Source organism: Penicillium nucicola (genome assembly GCF_028828085.1).
Source record: "Penicillium nucicola strain IBT 29836 chromosome Unknown utg000010l, whole genome shotgun sequence".
In the NCBI taxonomy this organism is placed as follows: domain Eukaryota; kingdom Fungi; phylum Ascomycota; class Eurotiomycetes; order Eurotiales; family Aspergillaceae; genus Penicillium; species Penicillium nucicola.
This window is the reverse complement of record NW_026643134.1, coordinates 87,476-104,110: the sequence shown is the minus strand read 5'-3', so window position 1 is coordinate 104,110 and position 16,635 is coordinate 87,476. Positions and strand designations below refer to the sequence as shown.

The following is a 16,635-nucleotide window of genomic DNA, read 5'->3' as shown; positions in this document are numbered from 1 at the left end:
AGACTCCCACCTACGTACTAGGATAAATAATGTAGTCAAAAGGCTGCGAGAGGAGTCTAATAAGAGCTCACTAGAAGCGAACTTTTAGAGGGTCGTTATCCTTCTACTATATCACTTCATCGACATCCATATCTCCCAGTCCCTCGTATATATGGCCCAAAGTGACTTTATATAGAGATTTATATTCTTTAATATAGGTAGCCACGCGATATAATGATTCGGATGATTCGTTTCGAATATTATAGATAAAATTAGTTAGCTCCAGGCCGTTTAATTACTAGCCGCGGGGTTTTAGGATCAAGTGTCGCCGCACTAGGAGTGGCTTTCTCTTAGGCAGCTATACGCGGTGAGCGCCGCGGGGAACGACCGCGAGTTTCCATGCTCTTTAACCCTTCTTCTAGTTCTTAATCTAGGCTTAGTGTATTATAATGGTTTTCGGAACGGATCGATTAGGAACTACGTCGAAGTTTTAGATCCATATAGAGCTCTTCAATGTTTCTAGAAACATGGTCCTTAACGGTCTAGCGAAGAACATAATTTAAGTTGATTTCCGACCCAATACTATACCGGCGGATATTTTCGCCTATTTTTTCAACGTATCCAGGGAAGTGAATAAGTTGTCTTCTATAAGCGAAGAATCCATCAGCAACCGCCATATTTCCTCTTGTTCGCTGGCATAAGAGTCCCACACACTAAGTCTACAAGGGCGGAGCTTGTTGGTCGCATTTGTGGGATTGCCACGCGTCGACTGTGTTTTATTCGTCTGCACCGCAAGGTTGAGAAAAAGATGTTTGTGTAGGCCATCAAGAAACGCAGGGAGGTTGGTTTTGGAGGATTGCTGTTGAGAAGCAGAAAGCTGCTGCTCGAGCCCACACGTGACTGTCACGTGATCCAACCCTGCTGGAGTGGCTGGAACACACCCTGCGCCACTCCCCAAACGGGCGACTGCTGACGTCAGCGCTTGGATCTCACCTCCGCGGAATTACCAAACGCCCGGGGCGCCATTCTGCATTTCCAAGCATACTTCCAAAGCCCGAAACCTGTCGCTGATTTGCCAGTTTGGTCAGGCAACCCTTTCCCGGCCATTGAAACTGAGTCCGGGTGGTCTTTTCGTAGAATTCCCATGGTTGTTCTATAGTTCTTGGGGTCAATGCTGACCAAGCTCGAACTATGGCTTGCTCCAAATTGAAAGACATGAGCCCGAAATGGAAAGTGGACTTCTATGAAATGCGAGTATAAATATTCGGACGTGCAGACTGGCATAGAATCTCTCATCTTGCCTACTCATTCTCCCTACTCATCACCACTGATAAAAATGTGTCCCACGGACTCAATCTCAACCTACGGCTTGACCGCCGTGCCATCATCGGCTACGACACTTCTCGCAACGGACCCTCCAAAGATCCCAGCATCTTTCATCCCAGTCTCTCAGAGCCCAATTCCAACTACGCCCCTCGCTCAACGGATTGATGCGTATGCAAAGGCGCATCTCCCGGAGCCAACTTACAACCACTCCCGTCGAGTCTATCACTATGGAATCGCAATCAAGCAATATCGATTCCCAGAATGGACTGTCTCCGATGAGACGTACTTCCTAGCATGTTTACTTCATGATATCGGAACCACCAAGAAAAATATCACAGCTACCAAGATGAGCTTCGAGTTCTATGGCGGCTTCATTACCTTGGACGTGTTGCAAAATTTGGAAGCTTCCACTACGAGTGCTTCCGCCGCCGTCGCCCCGAGAGATCAAGCAGAGAGTGTGGCCGAGGCCGTCATCCGGCATCAGGACTTTGGTGAAAAGGGGAACCTCACAGCGCTCGGGCAACTCCTGCAGTTGGCAACAATGTTTGGTATGTTTAGTCTCCAGTCTCCAGTTTGCAGAGGAACAGCGGTTAATCGGGGTCGTTACAGATAATATCGGGGCCTGGGCAGATCTAGTTCACTTGTCCACCATTGCCGATGTTTGCAAGCATTTCCCTCGTTTGAAATGGAGTAACTGCTTCGCTAGTACAATTCTCGAGGAAACTGGTCTGAAGCCTTGGTCTCATACGACAGTCTTGGGAGACGCTCCCTCTAGGGTTCTGGGCAACACACTCATGGCGCCGTATGAATGAGCTTGTGAAGCCGAGAGTAATTATTTGTGCACTTTTCCAGATACAAAAAGACAGAAAGAGACAATTGATGTGCCAATGACCTAATGAAGAAAAAAAAAGCAAGTGAGCTTGCATCGTGTAGTAGAAGACGAGTAGAAAAGTAGAAAACGCGCCTCTCCCACAGCCGAACACAACCTCCTTTCCCCCAAACCGACATGTTGGCCTTTCTCAGCATATTGTGTCTCCTAATCCCCCTATATTGCATCTACAAGCCACCCCAGATCATCATCCGCTACCTCCAACGTCGGTGGCCCGACGTGCTCTTCCACGTCCCAACAGAAGAAAAGGTGGTCGCGCTCACTGTTGACGACGCCCCTTCGCCACACACAGCAGAAATCCTTCGCCTGTTGCAGTTGCACAATGCAGCAGCGACTTTTTTCTTGATTGGATCCCAGATCTCGGCTCACGAAGATATCCTGGTCGATCTCGTTCGAGCTGGCAATGAACTCGCGAACCATGCGATGTATGACGAGCCGTCGCGTGCACTGAGTGACGAGGCACTGAGAGACCAAATCCGCACTGTGCATGCCCAAATTGAAGTAGCATATGCGGCGGCTGGGACTCAAACACAGCCAGAGAATTGGCTCTTTCGTCCTGGGTCGGGGTTCTTTAGCTCACGAATGAGACTGGTGGTCAAGGATTTGGGTTATCGCTTGGTCCTTGGGGATGTTTATCCGCATGATCCCCAGGTTCCCTACTGGACACTCAATGCCCGTCATATTCTCAGCATGGTCAAACCGGGGAGCATCATTATCTGCCATGACCGCCGAGAGTGGACGGTGCCAATGCTTCAGAAGGTGCTGCCGGAACTCAGTCGCAGGGGTTACCGCGTTGTGACGGTCTCCAGCTTGTTGAGCAATTCATAACGTGGCCAAAATCCCCGTTGGATTAAGGGTTTAGAGTTGAACGACGTACAGACTACGCGCTTCAGCTTCAGATAGAATGGCTGACTAGAAAGGGTACATTCTTCGTCTTCAAACGCTATGGGTATAATTATACAAGACACGATTTCGACACTACCCCATCACCTGCAACTGGTCTTCAGGGGGCCAGCGTACTTGCGCGAAGCTCAGGCAACGCTTGATGCTTTGCAAGTACTTGCGTGTAATCTCATCACTCAGAATGTGGGCTTGTTGATCGCTCTGGTGCAGCTTCTCTCGAGCAGAGCGCTCGTGAATACCAACCATGGTCACACCAATGGGCCACGCGCTATAGTTGAGTTAGCAGATATTCCAATAGTGCAGAAAATGCGATGGACTTACGCCTTTCCAATACTGACTCGCAAGTATGCATCGTTGGCATCGACATATCGTCGCTGCTGTGCCTTGTGCACTATCTCAACGATCGGTTCCAACAATCCATCTTCAAGATCTGATTTCTCAAAGAGGCGGAACAACGGCGTCATATTCTCACGGGATTGAGTCATGGCATTGTAGGCCTGTTTTCCTTGGAAACTCTGCCGCACGGAAACATCGCGCTTTGCCAAAGCCAACTCCCATTCTGACAAAACCATGTTGAAATATGAGCCCAACTGCCGGAAAAGAAAGAGTCGACTCTCTTGGTCCTTGGGGATCTTTGCCGGAATGATCATTTGTCCACCAGACACTGGCTCCAATGTCGTAGGAATCGGCCCATCCGTAATCTTCTGCTTGGGCATTGCTGCCCGTTGAACCAGGCGGCGGTATCGTCGAAGTCGAGCTTTGTAGTCCTCTCCAAATAACCGTGCAGGTGCATCCATTGCCCGCAATCTCTCAATGAGCTCGTCCTCCTCAATGTCTTCCTCGGGAGCATCTTCCGGCTTGTCTTCAGGCAAGTCGGGAAGACCGAGCCTCCGCCGCCGTTCACGTTCTTTGGCCAGCTCTTCCTCCTCCCTCCTTGCCTTCGATTCCTCGGCTAATCGGCGCTTCTTGTCCTCTCGTTCGCGATTTCGGTCTGCTTCTTCCTCGTCAAGCTTGCGCTTGGTCGTTATGCGCTCTTCTCGCTCGCGTGCCGCGCGTTCCTGCTCTTGGTTGTAGGCCTCAACACGCGCGGCTTCGACATCTCCCCGGCGCATATACTTCTTCGGTGGTTGTGTTGAGCTTTTGTCGGCCTCTTTCCCGGATGACTTGGTCTCGGGGCTCTTGGCCTTGGAGATCTCTTTCGACATGAGCGCGGCAAAATCCATGGTGGCGGAGGCACACAATATTTCTTCTTCAAGTTGTGACTCAAACTCGAGGATGGCGAGGTCTGTTCAAGGACAACAGGCGATCGTCGAGGTGTAGTTGCGATGGAGTGGAGTGGAGGAAAAAGAATGTCGAACGTCAGAACTCGAGCTCCGACGCATTTGTGCTTCCTCCGTCTTCCCCCAACTTGCTCCTCCACTGGCTCCTCAACCTTCTCCTCCAACCTTCGCTTGTGTTTCAATTCGAACCTCTGATATCTTTCTCGCTTGTCTCTCACTTCTCCAAGTTATATTTCGCACTCTCGCATCATGTCTGGCCCATCGCGCGAGGCCGTCAAAACCTCTATCGATCGCGAAACCACCACACCCTTTCATCTCAAGCTTTTCTATCGCGTCAACACATTTCACTCACTCGCTGACTTCAGCATTCCCTCACCCCATCGCCGGGGAGGCCCAGGCAGTGGTCCCAATGCTATTCGGGGAATGTCACCACCAGCTGCAGCACCGCTTCCACCTCATCTCGAAATCTACACATGGCACTCATGCACACTACGTGAGCTTTCGCTGTGTCTCACATCGGCTCTTCCTTCCCTTCTTCCTGATCCACCTGTCGGCACCCGACTTTGTTTCCGCCTGATTTACCCCGACGCGCGCGGCGCAGCTATCATGGGCCCGGATGCGCGGGGACGATACTTGAGTAGGGATCTTGGAAGTGTGGTTGTCGCACCCAGGGATAGCTCTTTCCGCACCGAGGGTGACGAGGAAGACAAACAAGAGACACGGCCCCGCGGTCCGCTTCGCTTCCAGGGCTCAGAAGCCGACAAGCCTCTACATGATGCTCGTTTTATTGTCGGGGACTACGTGGAATGCGCCATTCTTCCACCGCTCGAGGATGGATCTGTCGCGCCGACAATTCGCGGCGCATCGGGACCGCCTCCGGCCGGTGGAGGTATGCGCGCATTCCGTGACAATGGGTTCAGCGGGCGTGGCCGTGGTGGTCCTCGCGGTCCTCGTGGTGATCGTGGTGATCGTGGGCCTCCCAACATGCCGCACGGGGACTGGAACCGCGGAGAGCGATTGCCAGATGGTGGTCGAGGTGGAGGTCGTCGTGGCTGGGCCCCTTATTAGGAAACATCGGTAATTGAAGAACAGGAAAGGTCAAAAGAGAAGTATCCGAGGGCGGAAATACCCATATGAAATGTATGATTAGGCAGTATAGGACGAATGGAACCAAGAGGTTTACGATTTGTCAGTTGTGTACCACTACGGTTTACGACAGATCTCGCGACAAGGAGCTCCTACGTACGCATTGAGCCAAAGGTCAAATGTGTTCCTGTCGTGGCACACGTGGGTTGGTAGATTGGCACTCTTAGTCCCGAGTCTATTCGGCCCATCAACAAAACGGCCTCAATTGACCGATGACGAAAATCAACAAAACAAAGAAATTCATGCGGTATACGCTTGGAGTATAATACACGCCCCGCAGACAGGCCCCGGCACAATGACGAGTCGATTGAATCAGTACAAAATGTCCAGTTCCTGTCTGCCACACCCTATCACTTCGTGTCGCGCGGTACATTTCGGGGAGCGGATTAAGAAAGAAACAATGATTCAAGTTTTCGACTGATCGCTAGCTGTTTACCATTCTTGGATGGTGTCACCCTTGCGCTTGCCACGGAATTCATATTTGCCCTATATGTTGTCAGTGTGTTCCACCCCAGCCGTGGGACAACAATTGCAGTCTCGGCCAATCGATGCAAATCATACCTCAGTCTTGTAGGCAACGTAGGTGAGAACGCCGGGGATCAAACCCATGTAGACGAAGGAGAGCCAGGCGTGGCGCGGGGTCCATTTCCAGTACTTGTAGCGGTTGGCGTTGAGTTCTGTGAAGAGTCAGTCACAGGGCCATAGTCGGGGTCTCGGGTTCAATCAATGCGGGATAATTGCAGTCAACCGACACCGCATGTTCTCGGGGAGAGTGTCATGCGCAGTGTCCATCGGGATAGATCTGGGGGAGATGGGGTTGGGGATGTACCGTAGTATTTCTGGAGGGCCGGGTCGAGGACCAGAGCTGGACAATGGGTGAGCCACTGAGTCAATCATTTGGGGACTCCACTTACACTTGCTAGGACCGGCCATGGTTGTGTGAAGCTTTCGATCGTAGACACAGAATCGGCAAGTTGAGCATCGCCGGAGTTGAAGTTGGAGGTCACATGATGTCAATGCTGATGTAATCGCGTATTTCATCCATCGCAGGTTTACAGAGCACAAGTACGAGGTTATGGAATTCTTGTGTTTTGTATTATCCGTGGAATTGGTGTGGTCAATCTCAGTTCTTCTAGGTTGAATGTAATATCATGTCATTATATTTGCCGTTGCGGCTCTGTTGCATATCCGACTCCATCCAACCATATTTCGTGCCCATCGCATCAATTGGGTATTACAAGTGCGAGCAATTTACAGTCCGTTGCCTTACATGGAGGCAGAGAACTTTCCATCAATCTCCTCAATCTTCTTGACGGCACACTTGTACCCGTCAGCCTCTTCCAGTCGCTTGGCGTACGCAGCGAACAGAGGGTACTTGTCGCGGTTCTTCTGCTCCTTCAACATTCGACCACTGACTGCAATGACCGCGAAGCTCATTAGAATATCAGCAGCAGTGAGTTCCTTTCCACAGATAAAAGGACCTCCTTCAGGAGCAGTACGCAATTGATCCTCGATAAATGCTAGGTTGCCCTCAACATTGCGGGTGAGGAATTGGCTTTCCACTTGTGAGGCAACCATACTAGTGATCGGGCGAACAAAGAAGGGAGGGGAATTTCGAATAGCTGTTTAGGAGTGTCAGTCCATGTTATGGAGTTCCTGGCGCGGCGGTTAGCGGGAAGCGAGAGCCACTCACAGTCATTCACCAAAGTCATCACCAAGAAAGGCATGAGACTGCCCTCAACGTAGTGCATGAAATAGCGATAGCGCATCCACTCCTCAGTCTCTCCACCCACCTGGCCTTCACGGCCGGCCAAGTACCGTTGGGGAACTAGCGTCGGTCGCGCGGCACCGAAATGGTCGACAAGATATTCCACAATCGCGCCAGACTCGGCCAGTACCAGAGGCTTCGTGGCTCCTGGCGCCTCGATGGTGATCAAAGGTGATTTACCAAGAGGATGAATCTCCTTCAGCTCTTTCGGGGCGAGCTTGTCGGCGCGACGCTTGTACGTCTTGAGCTCATATTTCAGCTGCAGCTCTTCCAGAAGCCAGAGAATGCGGTGGCTTCGAGATTGCTCGAGCCTAAAGGTGTTAATAACCATTTGACCAGGTTAGAAGAGTCACCTACCAGTACAAAGTAATCTTACAGCCTTGGTTGTTATCCGCCATGATGTGTTGAGGTGAAAATAACCTTGCGAAGAACGGGGCCACTCTCTTTATAAGCACATGATATGATGTCAACGCCGAGGTACGATCTCAGGCAAATCGATCTGCGGTCCATGTGACCTTTGTTGGGATTCAAGTTTTTGGAGGGTTTAATTCGCATTCAAACTAAAAATGTGCTTATACGGTATTCACACAGTCCGCACAATCCGGTTATCAGGACTCTGAAGCTTCATGTCTTGGAAGCGGCCTCGGTCGATTTTTCCGTCGGCTCTGCAGCAACACCTTCCAACAGGATTTGCTTCGCGGCGATTAACTTGTGATCTGAAATAGAACAAAGACAACTTACTGGGCCAATAAACGACTTTCGTTTCCCGCTATACCAGAGCACTACAACGGCCAGGAAAATGCCGAAAATCACCACGCTCACATAGTTCATACTTCCGGTCGTGATGGGAACTGACGTTGGGAAACAAAAAATCACCGAAATAAAAGCCACCCAAAGAGTAGAGAATGCATTGCAAAAGATTCCCACATAATGCCCTAAGCGAAAGTGTCGCTCAGGGAGAACAGCCATGCGGCCTCGGTAGAGCACGATAGCTTGGGGGGCAACATAGGTGATGTTCAAAGATAAGATCGACATCGATATAAAACTGTTAAATGCCGTGGTTGATCCAATATAGATCAAGCCATAAAGAACAATGCAGACAAAACAGGCCAAAGTGGCATTCACGGGCACCTTATGATGCGGATGGATACGACTGAAGAAGGAGGAAAAGGGCAGACCACCATCTCGACCAAATGCATAGGTCAGTCGGCCTGTTGTCACCATGCAAGATACTAAAGCGCCGGAATAGACAAACAAGATCCAAGTGGTGAAGACCGTAGCTGCTGTCTGGGAATTGGTAGCTTGGAGGTAGACAGTGTGGATTGGAATAGCGGAAGATGCGACGGCACTGTTAGCAGTGGTCGTGAAAAGAAATGCTAACGTCCAAGGGAGCACAGTTATTATGCCCACAAGCATGGTCATTCCCATCGCCTTTGGGACATTACGACCTGGCACTGGTACTTCTTCTGCAATGTGGGTGGCACCATCGATGGCAAGATAGGCATACATGGAAGTCCCAAGCCCTATGATAAACGCAGTCGGGTCATTCCATCCAGATAGATTGTCATAGTGTGTGAAGACCTCCGTGGCCGTTTGTCGATGTTTTTGAGTCGTGAGCACTGTGACAAAACTAGCTAGAAACCCAATAAAGCTGCACCCAAATAGAACAACTTCTCCCCGTGGGATAGTATTGGGGCAGAAGCAGACAATCGATGTTGCCAGGGTCATGATCAAGAAATAGATGAGATATGTCTGCCAAGCTTCGACTGTATATCCTGGGTTGTATATGGTGGCAAGACTGCTTGCCATTTGAGCTAGAACTTCATCAGCTGTGTTAAGAGGGAGCCATGAGAGGTTTCGTACCACAAACGATAGCAGTAGAGGCACTTGTCAGACACCATGCCGCGATACTCAGCCATCCGATCACGAATCCAACCAATGCACGAGAGCGAGGCGACGCAACCATATAAGCGAAATGATATTGCCCTCCGCTTGAAGGAAAAGCGGATGCAAGCTCAGCCAGTCCCATTGCTGTCTCGAGTCAACTTCTTATTTTATCCCAAGCATGCAATACTCACTGATTATACAACATGCGATGGAAGCAGCAACGAGGCCGAAGAAGACCGTCGGGCTGCCTCCTAGCAGAAGGGGAGTGATGAATGTCGCAGAATACCCCAGCCAGGAGTTTGTCATGCTAAATCCCAGAGCTAACGTCGAGAATAAAGAGAAACGCTTGACCAGTTGGGGGTCATGGGACGGCTTGTCGTGCTCTGCATTGTCGAGGTCATGGAACACATCCGTCATGATGAATTGTCTTTGGAATACAAATCAAAAATCATGTCGGGCATTGTTCATTTATGTTGTTTGATGATAGCAAACATACATCATCGGACTAGTAGCCATGAATCACTTCCACGAATCGACGCACTGATAGTCACATTTGATCACTCGGCAGCTGTGCCCAATCAGATCTCAGGGAATACCATTGATCTAGCCTGTTGATAGCCAGAAGCTGAAGTTGAGATATCTCCCGGTTGACCAGGCTCATATAGTTACCCGAACGGGAATGGTCTCGCCAGCGTAAACTAGCATATCCTCGCAGATAACGACTAGGTTTTCAGTGCTGATGAAGAAGATTGATTGAGTTTTGGGCCACAATCTTTTTATAAAATGGACAGCATCCACCTATTTACTCATTCAAACACTTTCCTATCACACTATTGCTCCTCACTCCAGATAAAATGCCAACCGCCGTGACTGGATACGACTATCCAGGATATGAGGAGTTAGGAAACATCTTCAACATCTCGGCCGCCGTTTCCATTCCATCCGATGCTCGCATTGTTGCAACCTCGGGGCAAATCGCCGATAATCATAACCCTCTTTGGGGAAGCCATGCCGAACAATTTGAAAAGTCAATGAAGAATGTTGAGAAAGCTTTGGCATCTGCCTCACCTCATATAACAGACCCAAGGCAGCTCTGGGGAGGAGTGTTCTACGTTACTTCCTTCCATGTTGGTGCTCTAACCAGAGAGGAGCAACTCCAAATTGCCGAAATTGCGAGGAGGACTTTTGGGAGCAACAAGCCAGCATGGGCAGCTATTTGTGTGAATGCTTTGTTCCCACCCGAAGCTCTTGTTGAGATTCAAGTTCAAGCGGCATATCGGGACGAGCAGAGAGATTAACCCAGTACATACTCTCCAAGTTGATCAAGTGGGCAGCTGGGTAAACTTACAGGGGTTTGAGAAGTTTGATACCCTCTCATATGTAGAACCATTTTATTAGTTACAGAACTGGCAACGTTCTTCCTTTGCTCACTGTGATGGCTACGGGACGATTATGTCTAGAGTCTTGCACGCGAAAATCAAATCAAGGGTTCGATCTATTAAAGCACTGATTTGTATCTGCCATTGGCCTGGTATTGGGCAGCTCCCCAAGCGTAAACTAAAGATCACTAACCACGAGCCACATTGATACCAGGTATCACTTCGGCCCCCCGGATTCTTCCAGCCTTGAACTCCTCCACCATCTGCTCAAAAGTACACCATTCCACTCCCTCGTGGGAGTTCACATACTCAATAAACCTCTCATGCAACAAGATGACTTGAGGCTTTCCACTCACCTGAGGATGAATTGAAATAGGAAACACGAATGTGTCATACTCGCGATACAGAAAGTCGAATTGATCTTTCCAGAGCCGTTCGATGACATACGGGTCAACATATCCGTGAGACGGACCATCTTCTAGCTGGAATGGGGGCCAATCGTCCAAATGCCAGTTGGCTGGGACTTCGACTATGCTGCTGGCTGTTAATCCAGTCATCGGGACCATCCACTCGGCGGCGGGTTTGGAGAGCTCTGTCGGCACCATTGTTTCTGTGCAATCAGGTGCAAAGTAGAGCTGTGAATCGTGATGCATGAAGGAATGGTCGTACTCCTACTTGATGTCAGAGGGAGTTTAAATCATGTGGGGGCTGGAATTCTTACAATACCAAACTCTTCGAGCAACTTGATGCTTTGCCGTGAAGTCTTCCATGATGGCGCGGTCCATCCTTTGGGATGCTTCCCAGTAAAATTTATCAGAACGTCAATTGATTTGGCTAGAACATCGCGCTCTTGCTGTGCGCTAAGTGAGTTGACATGCTCATGCGTATAACCGTGTAGTCCTCTTAATTGGTGTTAACCCAGAAATGGTAGTCTCGCTTGGACTTGTCTCACATTTCGTGTCCCGCATCTTTGATCTTCTTCATTTGCGCGGGAAATGATTCTATTGAATGCGCAGGGATAAACCAGGAAGTTTTAATACTGTATTTTTCCCACAGGTTGAGCAAGCGATCGATTCCCACCGTGGCACCAAAGATGCCACGAGAGATATCCGTCAGATCAGGGACGCGGCCATCCTCGGTGTTGATCCTGAAGTGCTGTCAGCCCTTGTAGAGAAGTGATTGTGATATACTTGAACATACCATCCACTAACTGCGTCAACATCGATTCCATAACCGACAAGCACGCGTTTTCCCATGATGAAAACTGTGACCGAAGATCAGCTTGCGGCAAACAGAGAATTCCACCTACTCTCTGAATGGTGCCTAATTTATTTGATCGCCTTCGGCATTGAAACTGCAGGGATATCGAGGAATCCGTGGGCGCGCAGCGACCTTCCTAAATAGGCAACCGGATGAGCTTCACCTAGAACCCCCGCCACCAAACGCTGCCCACGCTTATAGGTCATCTGTTCTGCTGAATTCGAAGGACTAATCGATAGCAAACGGTAATCGCGGGGTTGACTTGGCTCAGATCAAGGGAGAGATTGGCAAATCCCCAAGTACGTGCCCCGCTCGAACCCCAGTGTCGATTAAAGGGATAGGGATGTCATAAAATCTCACAGATAATGTTCCGTCCAAAGCCACTGACTTTGACCTGAGGGACTCTCCCACCAAGAATCTGCGATTGCTATCTGACTATGTTATTTGGCAACGATAGGAGAGATGATGGACTATCACCACTGCTTTGCATTTGCATTTAGGGCCGACAGTCTCGGTCACAGGGGAACCCAAACCCTAAGCTCCGTCTGCCACAGTGGCTGTGGCACTTCCTATCTCCTCTTCCCCCGCAGAGATAAGCCCAATATAGTCCCCGAGGTCAACATTCTCCTTCTTTTCCCTCTTCCTGTTTCAATATGCCGGAAAAGTATTTTGGTCGCGCTTGTAAAACATGCCGTCGTCGTGGACGTGGCTGCGACCGCCGAATGCCCTCGTGTGGCACCTGCAACGCTAACGGATTGGAGTGCGAAGGCTATCTGTTACAATGGCCTGGATTGGCCAGTCGAGGCAAATTCGTGGGGAAAAGTGTGCCTGTGAGTGCCACTTCAGAAAAGCGACGCAGGTCTCGACGAGTTGCTGCATTGTTGGACAAAACATCCCATCCTCGGATTGCAATTGGCGATCGAGATAACACGAACAACGCGGAGGCCGAAGAAAACATGCCTTGCAATGTACCAGTACCCACAAAGCCCGAAGTCGAGTCAAATTCCACACCCGAACCAACAGCAAGTTTGTTGGAGGATGATTTTCCGCTTGACGCGACAATAACAGATCTCAATATCGACCCGGATCTCCTACTGGGCACTGTGCCGCTTGATCTGGGGTCAATAGAATCAGAGATGACACTGGGGCCAAATCTCGATGTTCTAAATATACCGGGGGAGCTCAAATTCATCCTTCAATACCGTGAGTAGCAATCCATCTACAGACAGAGAAGAGAATTGACGTATCGGACTAGATATCTGTGAAGTCATTCCAAAACTTTGCGTTGACAATTTCTGCCTCCAAAATCCCTATCGAGAATACATCTTCCCCCTGGCTATTGAGATCCCGTCTCTGCTCTATGCTTGCGCGGCGTTAGCAGCTTGTCACTATAATATACGATTGGGAACGTCCCAGTTTCAATCCGAATTCCTCCGATTCAAGGGAAAGGCGATGAAGCGTCTCCAAGAGGATCTTTATTCGCAGACTCGGGCAACACATCCGGGTACTCTGGCGACAATACTCATGCTTTGCTTATCCGACATTTGCCAAGGAGGGATTTCGGATTTCGAATCGCATTTCCTAGGAGCGAAAAAGTTAATCGAAATGCGATCCGAGACGACACCTCGGTGCTTTGTGGAGCAGTACCTAATGTGGTGAGTAGTGCTTTTCATGAAGAATGGCTTGGTCTAACACGATTTTCATCAATAGGCTTGATATTATGGCCGCTGCATCTCATTCGAGGAAGCCCGTGTTCTCCTCCCATGATATACAGACGACTCTTGGTTCTGATGACTTTGGGTGGAGTTTTGACGTGTTTCCTTGTCCGTCTGATCAATTTCAGATTATTTGCGAGATTATCAGCCTGTATAAAAACCAGCCTGAACCGGAATGCCCTTCCCTAGAGGTCCTAGACCAGGTTCAACAGATCAAGCAAAAGCTCTTACAGGGGCCAATACACTCAAATAGAGATCAAAACTGGCTCCATCTCACTGAGGCATATCGGTTTTCGATTATACTCTATTTGCTTCGGTTATTTGGCTGTGAAATCGATGAATACGAGGTGGACTGGCTGGTTAGCAGTGTTATATACCACGCTAGATCTACGCCTCCAGCGTCTGGGTATTCTGATCAGCTTCTCTGGCCGCTTTTCCATGCTGGGCTAGAGATTACAGATGCTAAGCGACAGGACTGGATGAGAGAGCGAGCCCAATGCATGCAATGGTCAGGTGGATTTGGAAATGTGAAAATCGCACTAGATATCTTGGAGCATGTATGGAGGGGAGACAGGCCATCTTCATACTTGAATCTGATGCTGGGATGGGGCAATGGCAATGTACTTCTGATTTGACCAACAAAATAATGATGCTTACAGTTTTGTTGTAGGCTGCATAGTTTCCATGTGATCTCGACTCACTTCCTGGGCGCACCGCATGCCGATCAGGTAAGCATTTATTTGAGTGTGGTTGCTGTTCCATGCAAGTCAGATATCCTTTCGTTATAAGACTAAAAGGGGGGCCTAACCAGGTTAAAATGGGGCATACACTCAAATCAGCCACTCTCAGATTTTGCATTCCAATAACTCGGAACTGGGTATCTACAACGGCTGTAGAATCATTTCTTCTGCCCATCTTGCAAGTACCCATACTGTGATATCCTTGGTCAAGGTTGCCGCGAATGAAGTCAAGCATAACCTCATCACTAATCATATCAGGATTTGTAGACATGAAGTCAAACGTGGGTCCATGCACCATTCTTTCAATTGTTCCTCTATACGCCGAGGTGCGAGATATGTGTAGAGCAGTGCGAATACTCTCAATAGCTATCCGTCGGTCAAACGGATGGTCGAGGAAATTTGGATTGACCACTGGGAGCTCACGCGGATCTTGAGAGCTAATTGTCACGGTGCCCCGGGATAGATTGTTTTGCAAGAGAAGCTCATGGGTGATATAGCTCTCATGGGGTTCGTCGTCAACGGAGGACACTGATGGACCTGATCCAAGCCAGATCTCAGCAGAAGGCCTGGTGGGCTCCAGAAGAAAGTCTCGTGTCTGGTAGTCAAGATTGGCAAATTCATCAGAATCAAAAATCTTCTGAATCCTCGGGAAAGTCACTGCTCCGTTCGATCCGTACATAGCCAGTGGACCAGTGCGGCTTTGTGCATATTGGACTTGGGCTTCTTTGAGAAGCTTCGGTTGAAGAAAAAGTTGGTTATGCGCTGGAACTTGGTTGTCCACCTTGTATTCACAAGTGATAATCGAATGGTCGAGCATATTTTTACCACATTCTAAAAAAATGTCAGTTTTTATCTCTCTTTGGATTTGAAGAATGATTCACCTGGAAGATCTATAACCACCGGGATATTGTGCTGCTCTAAAATATCGCGCGGCCCAATTCCAGACAAATTCAAGATCTTCACAGAGCCAAAAGTGCCAGCGCATACTATCACTTCATTCCGACATTTAATATGTACCGTCTCTGCGCTATGTCGATGATACAGATCAACTCCGGTTGCAACTCCATTCTTGATGTGCACTTTATCGCAGTCAGTGTCGGTCAAAATAATGAGGTTCTTCAGCCTGTTTCGAGTTGGATTATCAAGAAAGGCGTTGGCAGCATAAATTCTCTCGCCATTCCGGACATTGAACTGGGCCAATCCCACTCCTATCGGATTACCAGAATTGTTGTCTGCACATAGGGGGATACCGGTCTCAATGCAAGCTTCAAAGAAAGTCTGGACGCCAGGGACCATCTCATCACCAAAGCCTATCTTGAGGGGACTATAGCGATTTTAGAATATTGAAACAGCAGAAGCCAACGCTACTCACCCTGAGCCACCATGATTCGATGGCTGTGGATCTGCAAATCCTTTCATACCGGTTGGCAGTCGAGGGTCGAAGTCTTCCAACTATGTTAGTATCAGGTCAGTCGGGGATCATAACATCGAATCACTCCTAGGGCAAACAAACATCTTTCATCAATGGCAATATATTCTCCCATTTCCATCCATCATCCCCCGTGAGCGCTGCCCACTCATCATAGTCTGCAGCAGGACCTCTGGCAAGTGCCATGTAATTAACTGCTCTATGGCGAATGGTCAGTTTTGACAGAAAAGATCATCAACGGGGACATACGAGCTACCACCCATCTGCTTTCCACGAAGAAAAACGAGTTTTCTGTCTTTCAGTTGCCGTTGCTTGGTAGTTTCCAGCTCCCATAGCCCATCGTGATCTTCTTTGAGCTGTTTGACATAGCACCCCGGTACTAATACATCCGGTGCCAGGCCAGAGTCTCTTCCTGATTCCACTAGAAGCACAGAAACATTCGGTAAAGATGCGAGTTTGGAAGCAATCACACATCCCGAGGTACCACCTCCGCAGATGATATAATCAAACACATTGTTGGCGATCATTTTGGGGTGCAGAGGTTTATCTGGGTGCATGATGAAGGCCAGGCGAGTCGACCACAATCTCTGTGTTTGATAGAATGCTACCTGACTATTAATATAAGATACAAGCCGTATAAATTAATTCCGATGTGTTGCATTTCGATATTCTTCAGTTCACGCTCATGTTGGATGCTAATCGAATTACCGCATTGGGCATGTAGATGAGCCATTGGCTGGCATTATGGATATCATAGCTAATTCTCCTCGAGCCTGAGACTCTATCCTAATCAGGAATCTTGATAAGTTCAGCCCGTCATTTTGCTTGTGGTGATCTCTAGCATGATCCCTTGGTACTGGTAATGATCGTCTAACACCAACTTTGATTAATGCCATGCTTTGTAGCATATAAGGCTGGTAGCTTCAGTATCACA

At 48.9% G+C, this 16,635-nt stretch overlaps 11 protein-coding genes across 11 annotated transcripts; 5 read left to right on the top strand and 6 right to left on the bottom strand.

The window, feature by feature from the left end:
• Positions 1-1,315: 1,315 nt before the first annotated feature.
• Positions 1,316-2,117, top strand: N7511_008565 (uncharacterized protein; the record flags this gene model as incomplete). Its single annotated transcript, XM_057130942.1, has 2 exons — positions 1,316-1,853; positions 1,915-2,117. 2 exons carry the CDS (start codon positions 1,316-1,318, stop codon positions 2,115-2,117), a joined length of 741 nt encoding a protein of 246 aa, XP_056978930.1.
• A 194-nt stretch (positions 2,118-2,311) lies between these two features.
• Positions 2,312-3,022, top strand: N7511_008564 (chitin deacetylase CDA4; the record flags this gene model as incomplete). Its single annotated transcript, XM_057130941.1, has 1 exon — positions 2,312-3,022. The coding sequence occupies one exon, from the start codon at positions 2,312-2,314 to the stop codon at positions 3,020-3,022; it is 711 nt and encodes a 236-aa protein (XP_056978929.1).
• A 150-nt stretch (positions 3,023-3,172) lies between these two features.
• On the bottom strand, positions 3,173-4,320 carry N7511_008563 (mRNA splicing protein PRP18; the record flags this gene model as incomplete). The annotated part of the gene is made up of 2 exons (XM_057130940.1): positions 3,173-3,365; positions 3,419-4,320. The coding sequence occupies 2 exons, from the start codon at positions 4,318-4,320 to the stop codon at positions 3,173-3,175; spliced, it is 1,095 nt and encodes a 364-aa protein (XP_056978928.1).
• A 306-nt stretch (positions 4,321-4,626) lies between these two features.
• On the top strand, positions 4,627-5,445 carry N7511_008562 (SAP18 family protein; the record flags this gene model as incomplete). The annotated part of the gene is made up of 1 exon (XM_057130939.1): positions 4,627-5,445. One exon carries the CDS (start codon positions 4,627-4,629, stop codon positions 5,443-5,445), a length of 819 nt encoding a protein of 272 aa, XP_056978927.1.
• A 510-nt stretch (positions 5,446-5,955) lies between these two features.
• Positions 5,956-6,456, bottom strand: N7511_008561 (uncharacterized protein; the record flags this gene model as incomplete). Its single annotated transcript, XM_057130938.1, has 4 exons — positions 5,956-6,009; positions 6,085-6,200; positions 6,353-6,388; positions 6,438-6,456. 4 exons carry the CDS (start codon positions 6,454-6,456, stop codon positions 5,956-5,958), a joined length of 225 nt encoding a protein of 74 aa, XP_056978926.1.
• Positions 6,457-6,789: 333 nt separating this feature from the next.
• N7511_008560 (glutathione S-transferase) lies at positions 6,790-7,689 on the bottom strand (the record flags this gene model as incomplete). Its single annotated transcript, XM_057130937.1, has 3 exons — positions 6,790-7,145; positions 7,217-7,602; positions 7,649-7,689. The coding sequence occupies 3 exons, from the start codon at positions 7,687-7,689 to the stop codon at positions 6,790-6,792; spliced, it is 783 nt and encodes a 260-aa protein (XP_056978925.1).
• Positions 7,690-7,915: 226 nt separating this feature from the next.
• Positions 7,916-9,595, bottom strand: N7511_008559 (putative GABA permease; the record flags this gene model as incomplete). The annotated part of the gene is made up of 4 exons (XM_057130936.1): positions 7,916-7,984; positions 8,033-9,105; positions 9,155-9,322; positions 9,370-9,595. The coding sequence occupies 4 exons, from the start codon at positions 9,593-9,595 to the stop codon at positions 7,916-7,918; spliced, it is 1,536 nt and encodes a 511-aa protein (XP_056978924.1).
• A 437-nt stretch (positions 9,596-10,032) lies between these two features.
• Positions 10,033-10,476, top strand: N7511_008558 (RidA family protein; the record flags this gene model as incomplete). The annotated part of the gene is made up of 1 exon (XM_057130935.1): positions 10,033-10,476. The coding sequence occupies one exon, from the start codon at positions 10,033-10,035 to the stop codon at positions 10,474-10,476; it is 444 nt and encodes a 147-aa protein (XP_056978923.1).
• Positions 10,477-10,745: 269 nt separating this feature from the next.
• On the bottom strand, positions 10,746-11,813 carry N7511_008557 (polysaccharide deacetylase family protein; the record flags this gene model as incomplete). Its single annotated transcript, XM_057130934.1, has 4 exons — positions 10,746-11,228; positions 11,279-11,459; positions 11,510-11,704; positions 11,758-11,813. The coding sequence occupies 4 exons, from the start codon at positions 11,811-11,813 to the stop codon at positions 10,746-10,748; spliced, it is 915 nt and encodes a 304-aa protein (XP_056978922.1).
• A 726-nt stretch (positions 11,814-12,539) lies between these two features.
• On the top strand, positions 12,540-14,167 carry N7511_008556 (fungal specific transcription factor domain-containing protein; the record flags this gene model as incomplete). The annotated part of the gene is made up of 3 exons (XM_057130933.1): positions 12,540-13,020; positions 13,073-13,472; positions 13,528-14,167. 3 exons carry the CDS (start codon positions 12,540-12,542, stop codon positions 14,165-14,167), a joined length of 1,521 nt encoding a protein of 506 aa, XP_056978921.1.
• N7511_008555 (GMC family oxidoreductase) lies at positions 14,114-16,258 on the bottom strand (the record flags this gene model as incomplete). Its single annotated transcript, XM_057130932.1, has 6 exons — positions 14,114-14,158; positions 14,361-15,103; positions 15,154-15,596; positions 15,645-15,724; positions 15,786-15,900; positions 15,951-16,258. 6 exons carry the CDS (start codon positions 16,256-16,258, stop codon positions 14,114-14,116), a joined length of 1,734 nt encoding a protein of 577 aa, XP_056978920.1.
• Positions 16,259-16,635: the final 377 nt, after the last annotated feature.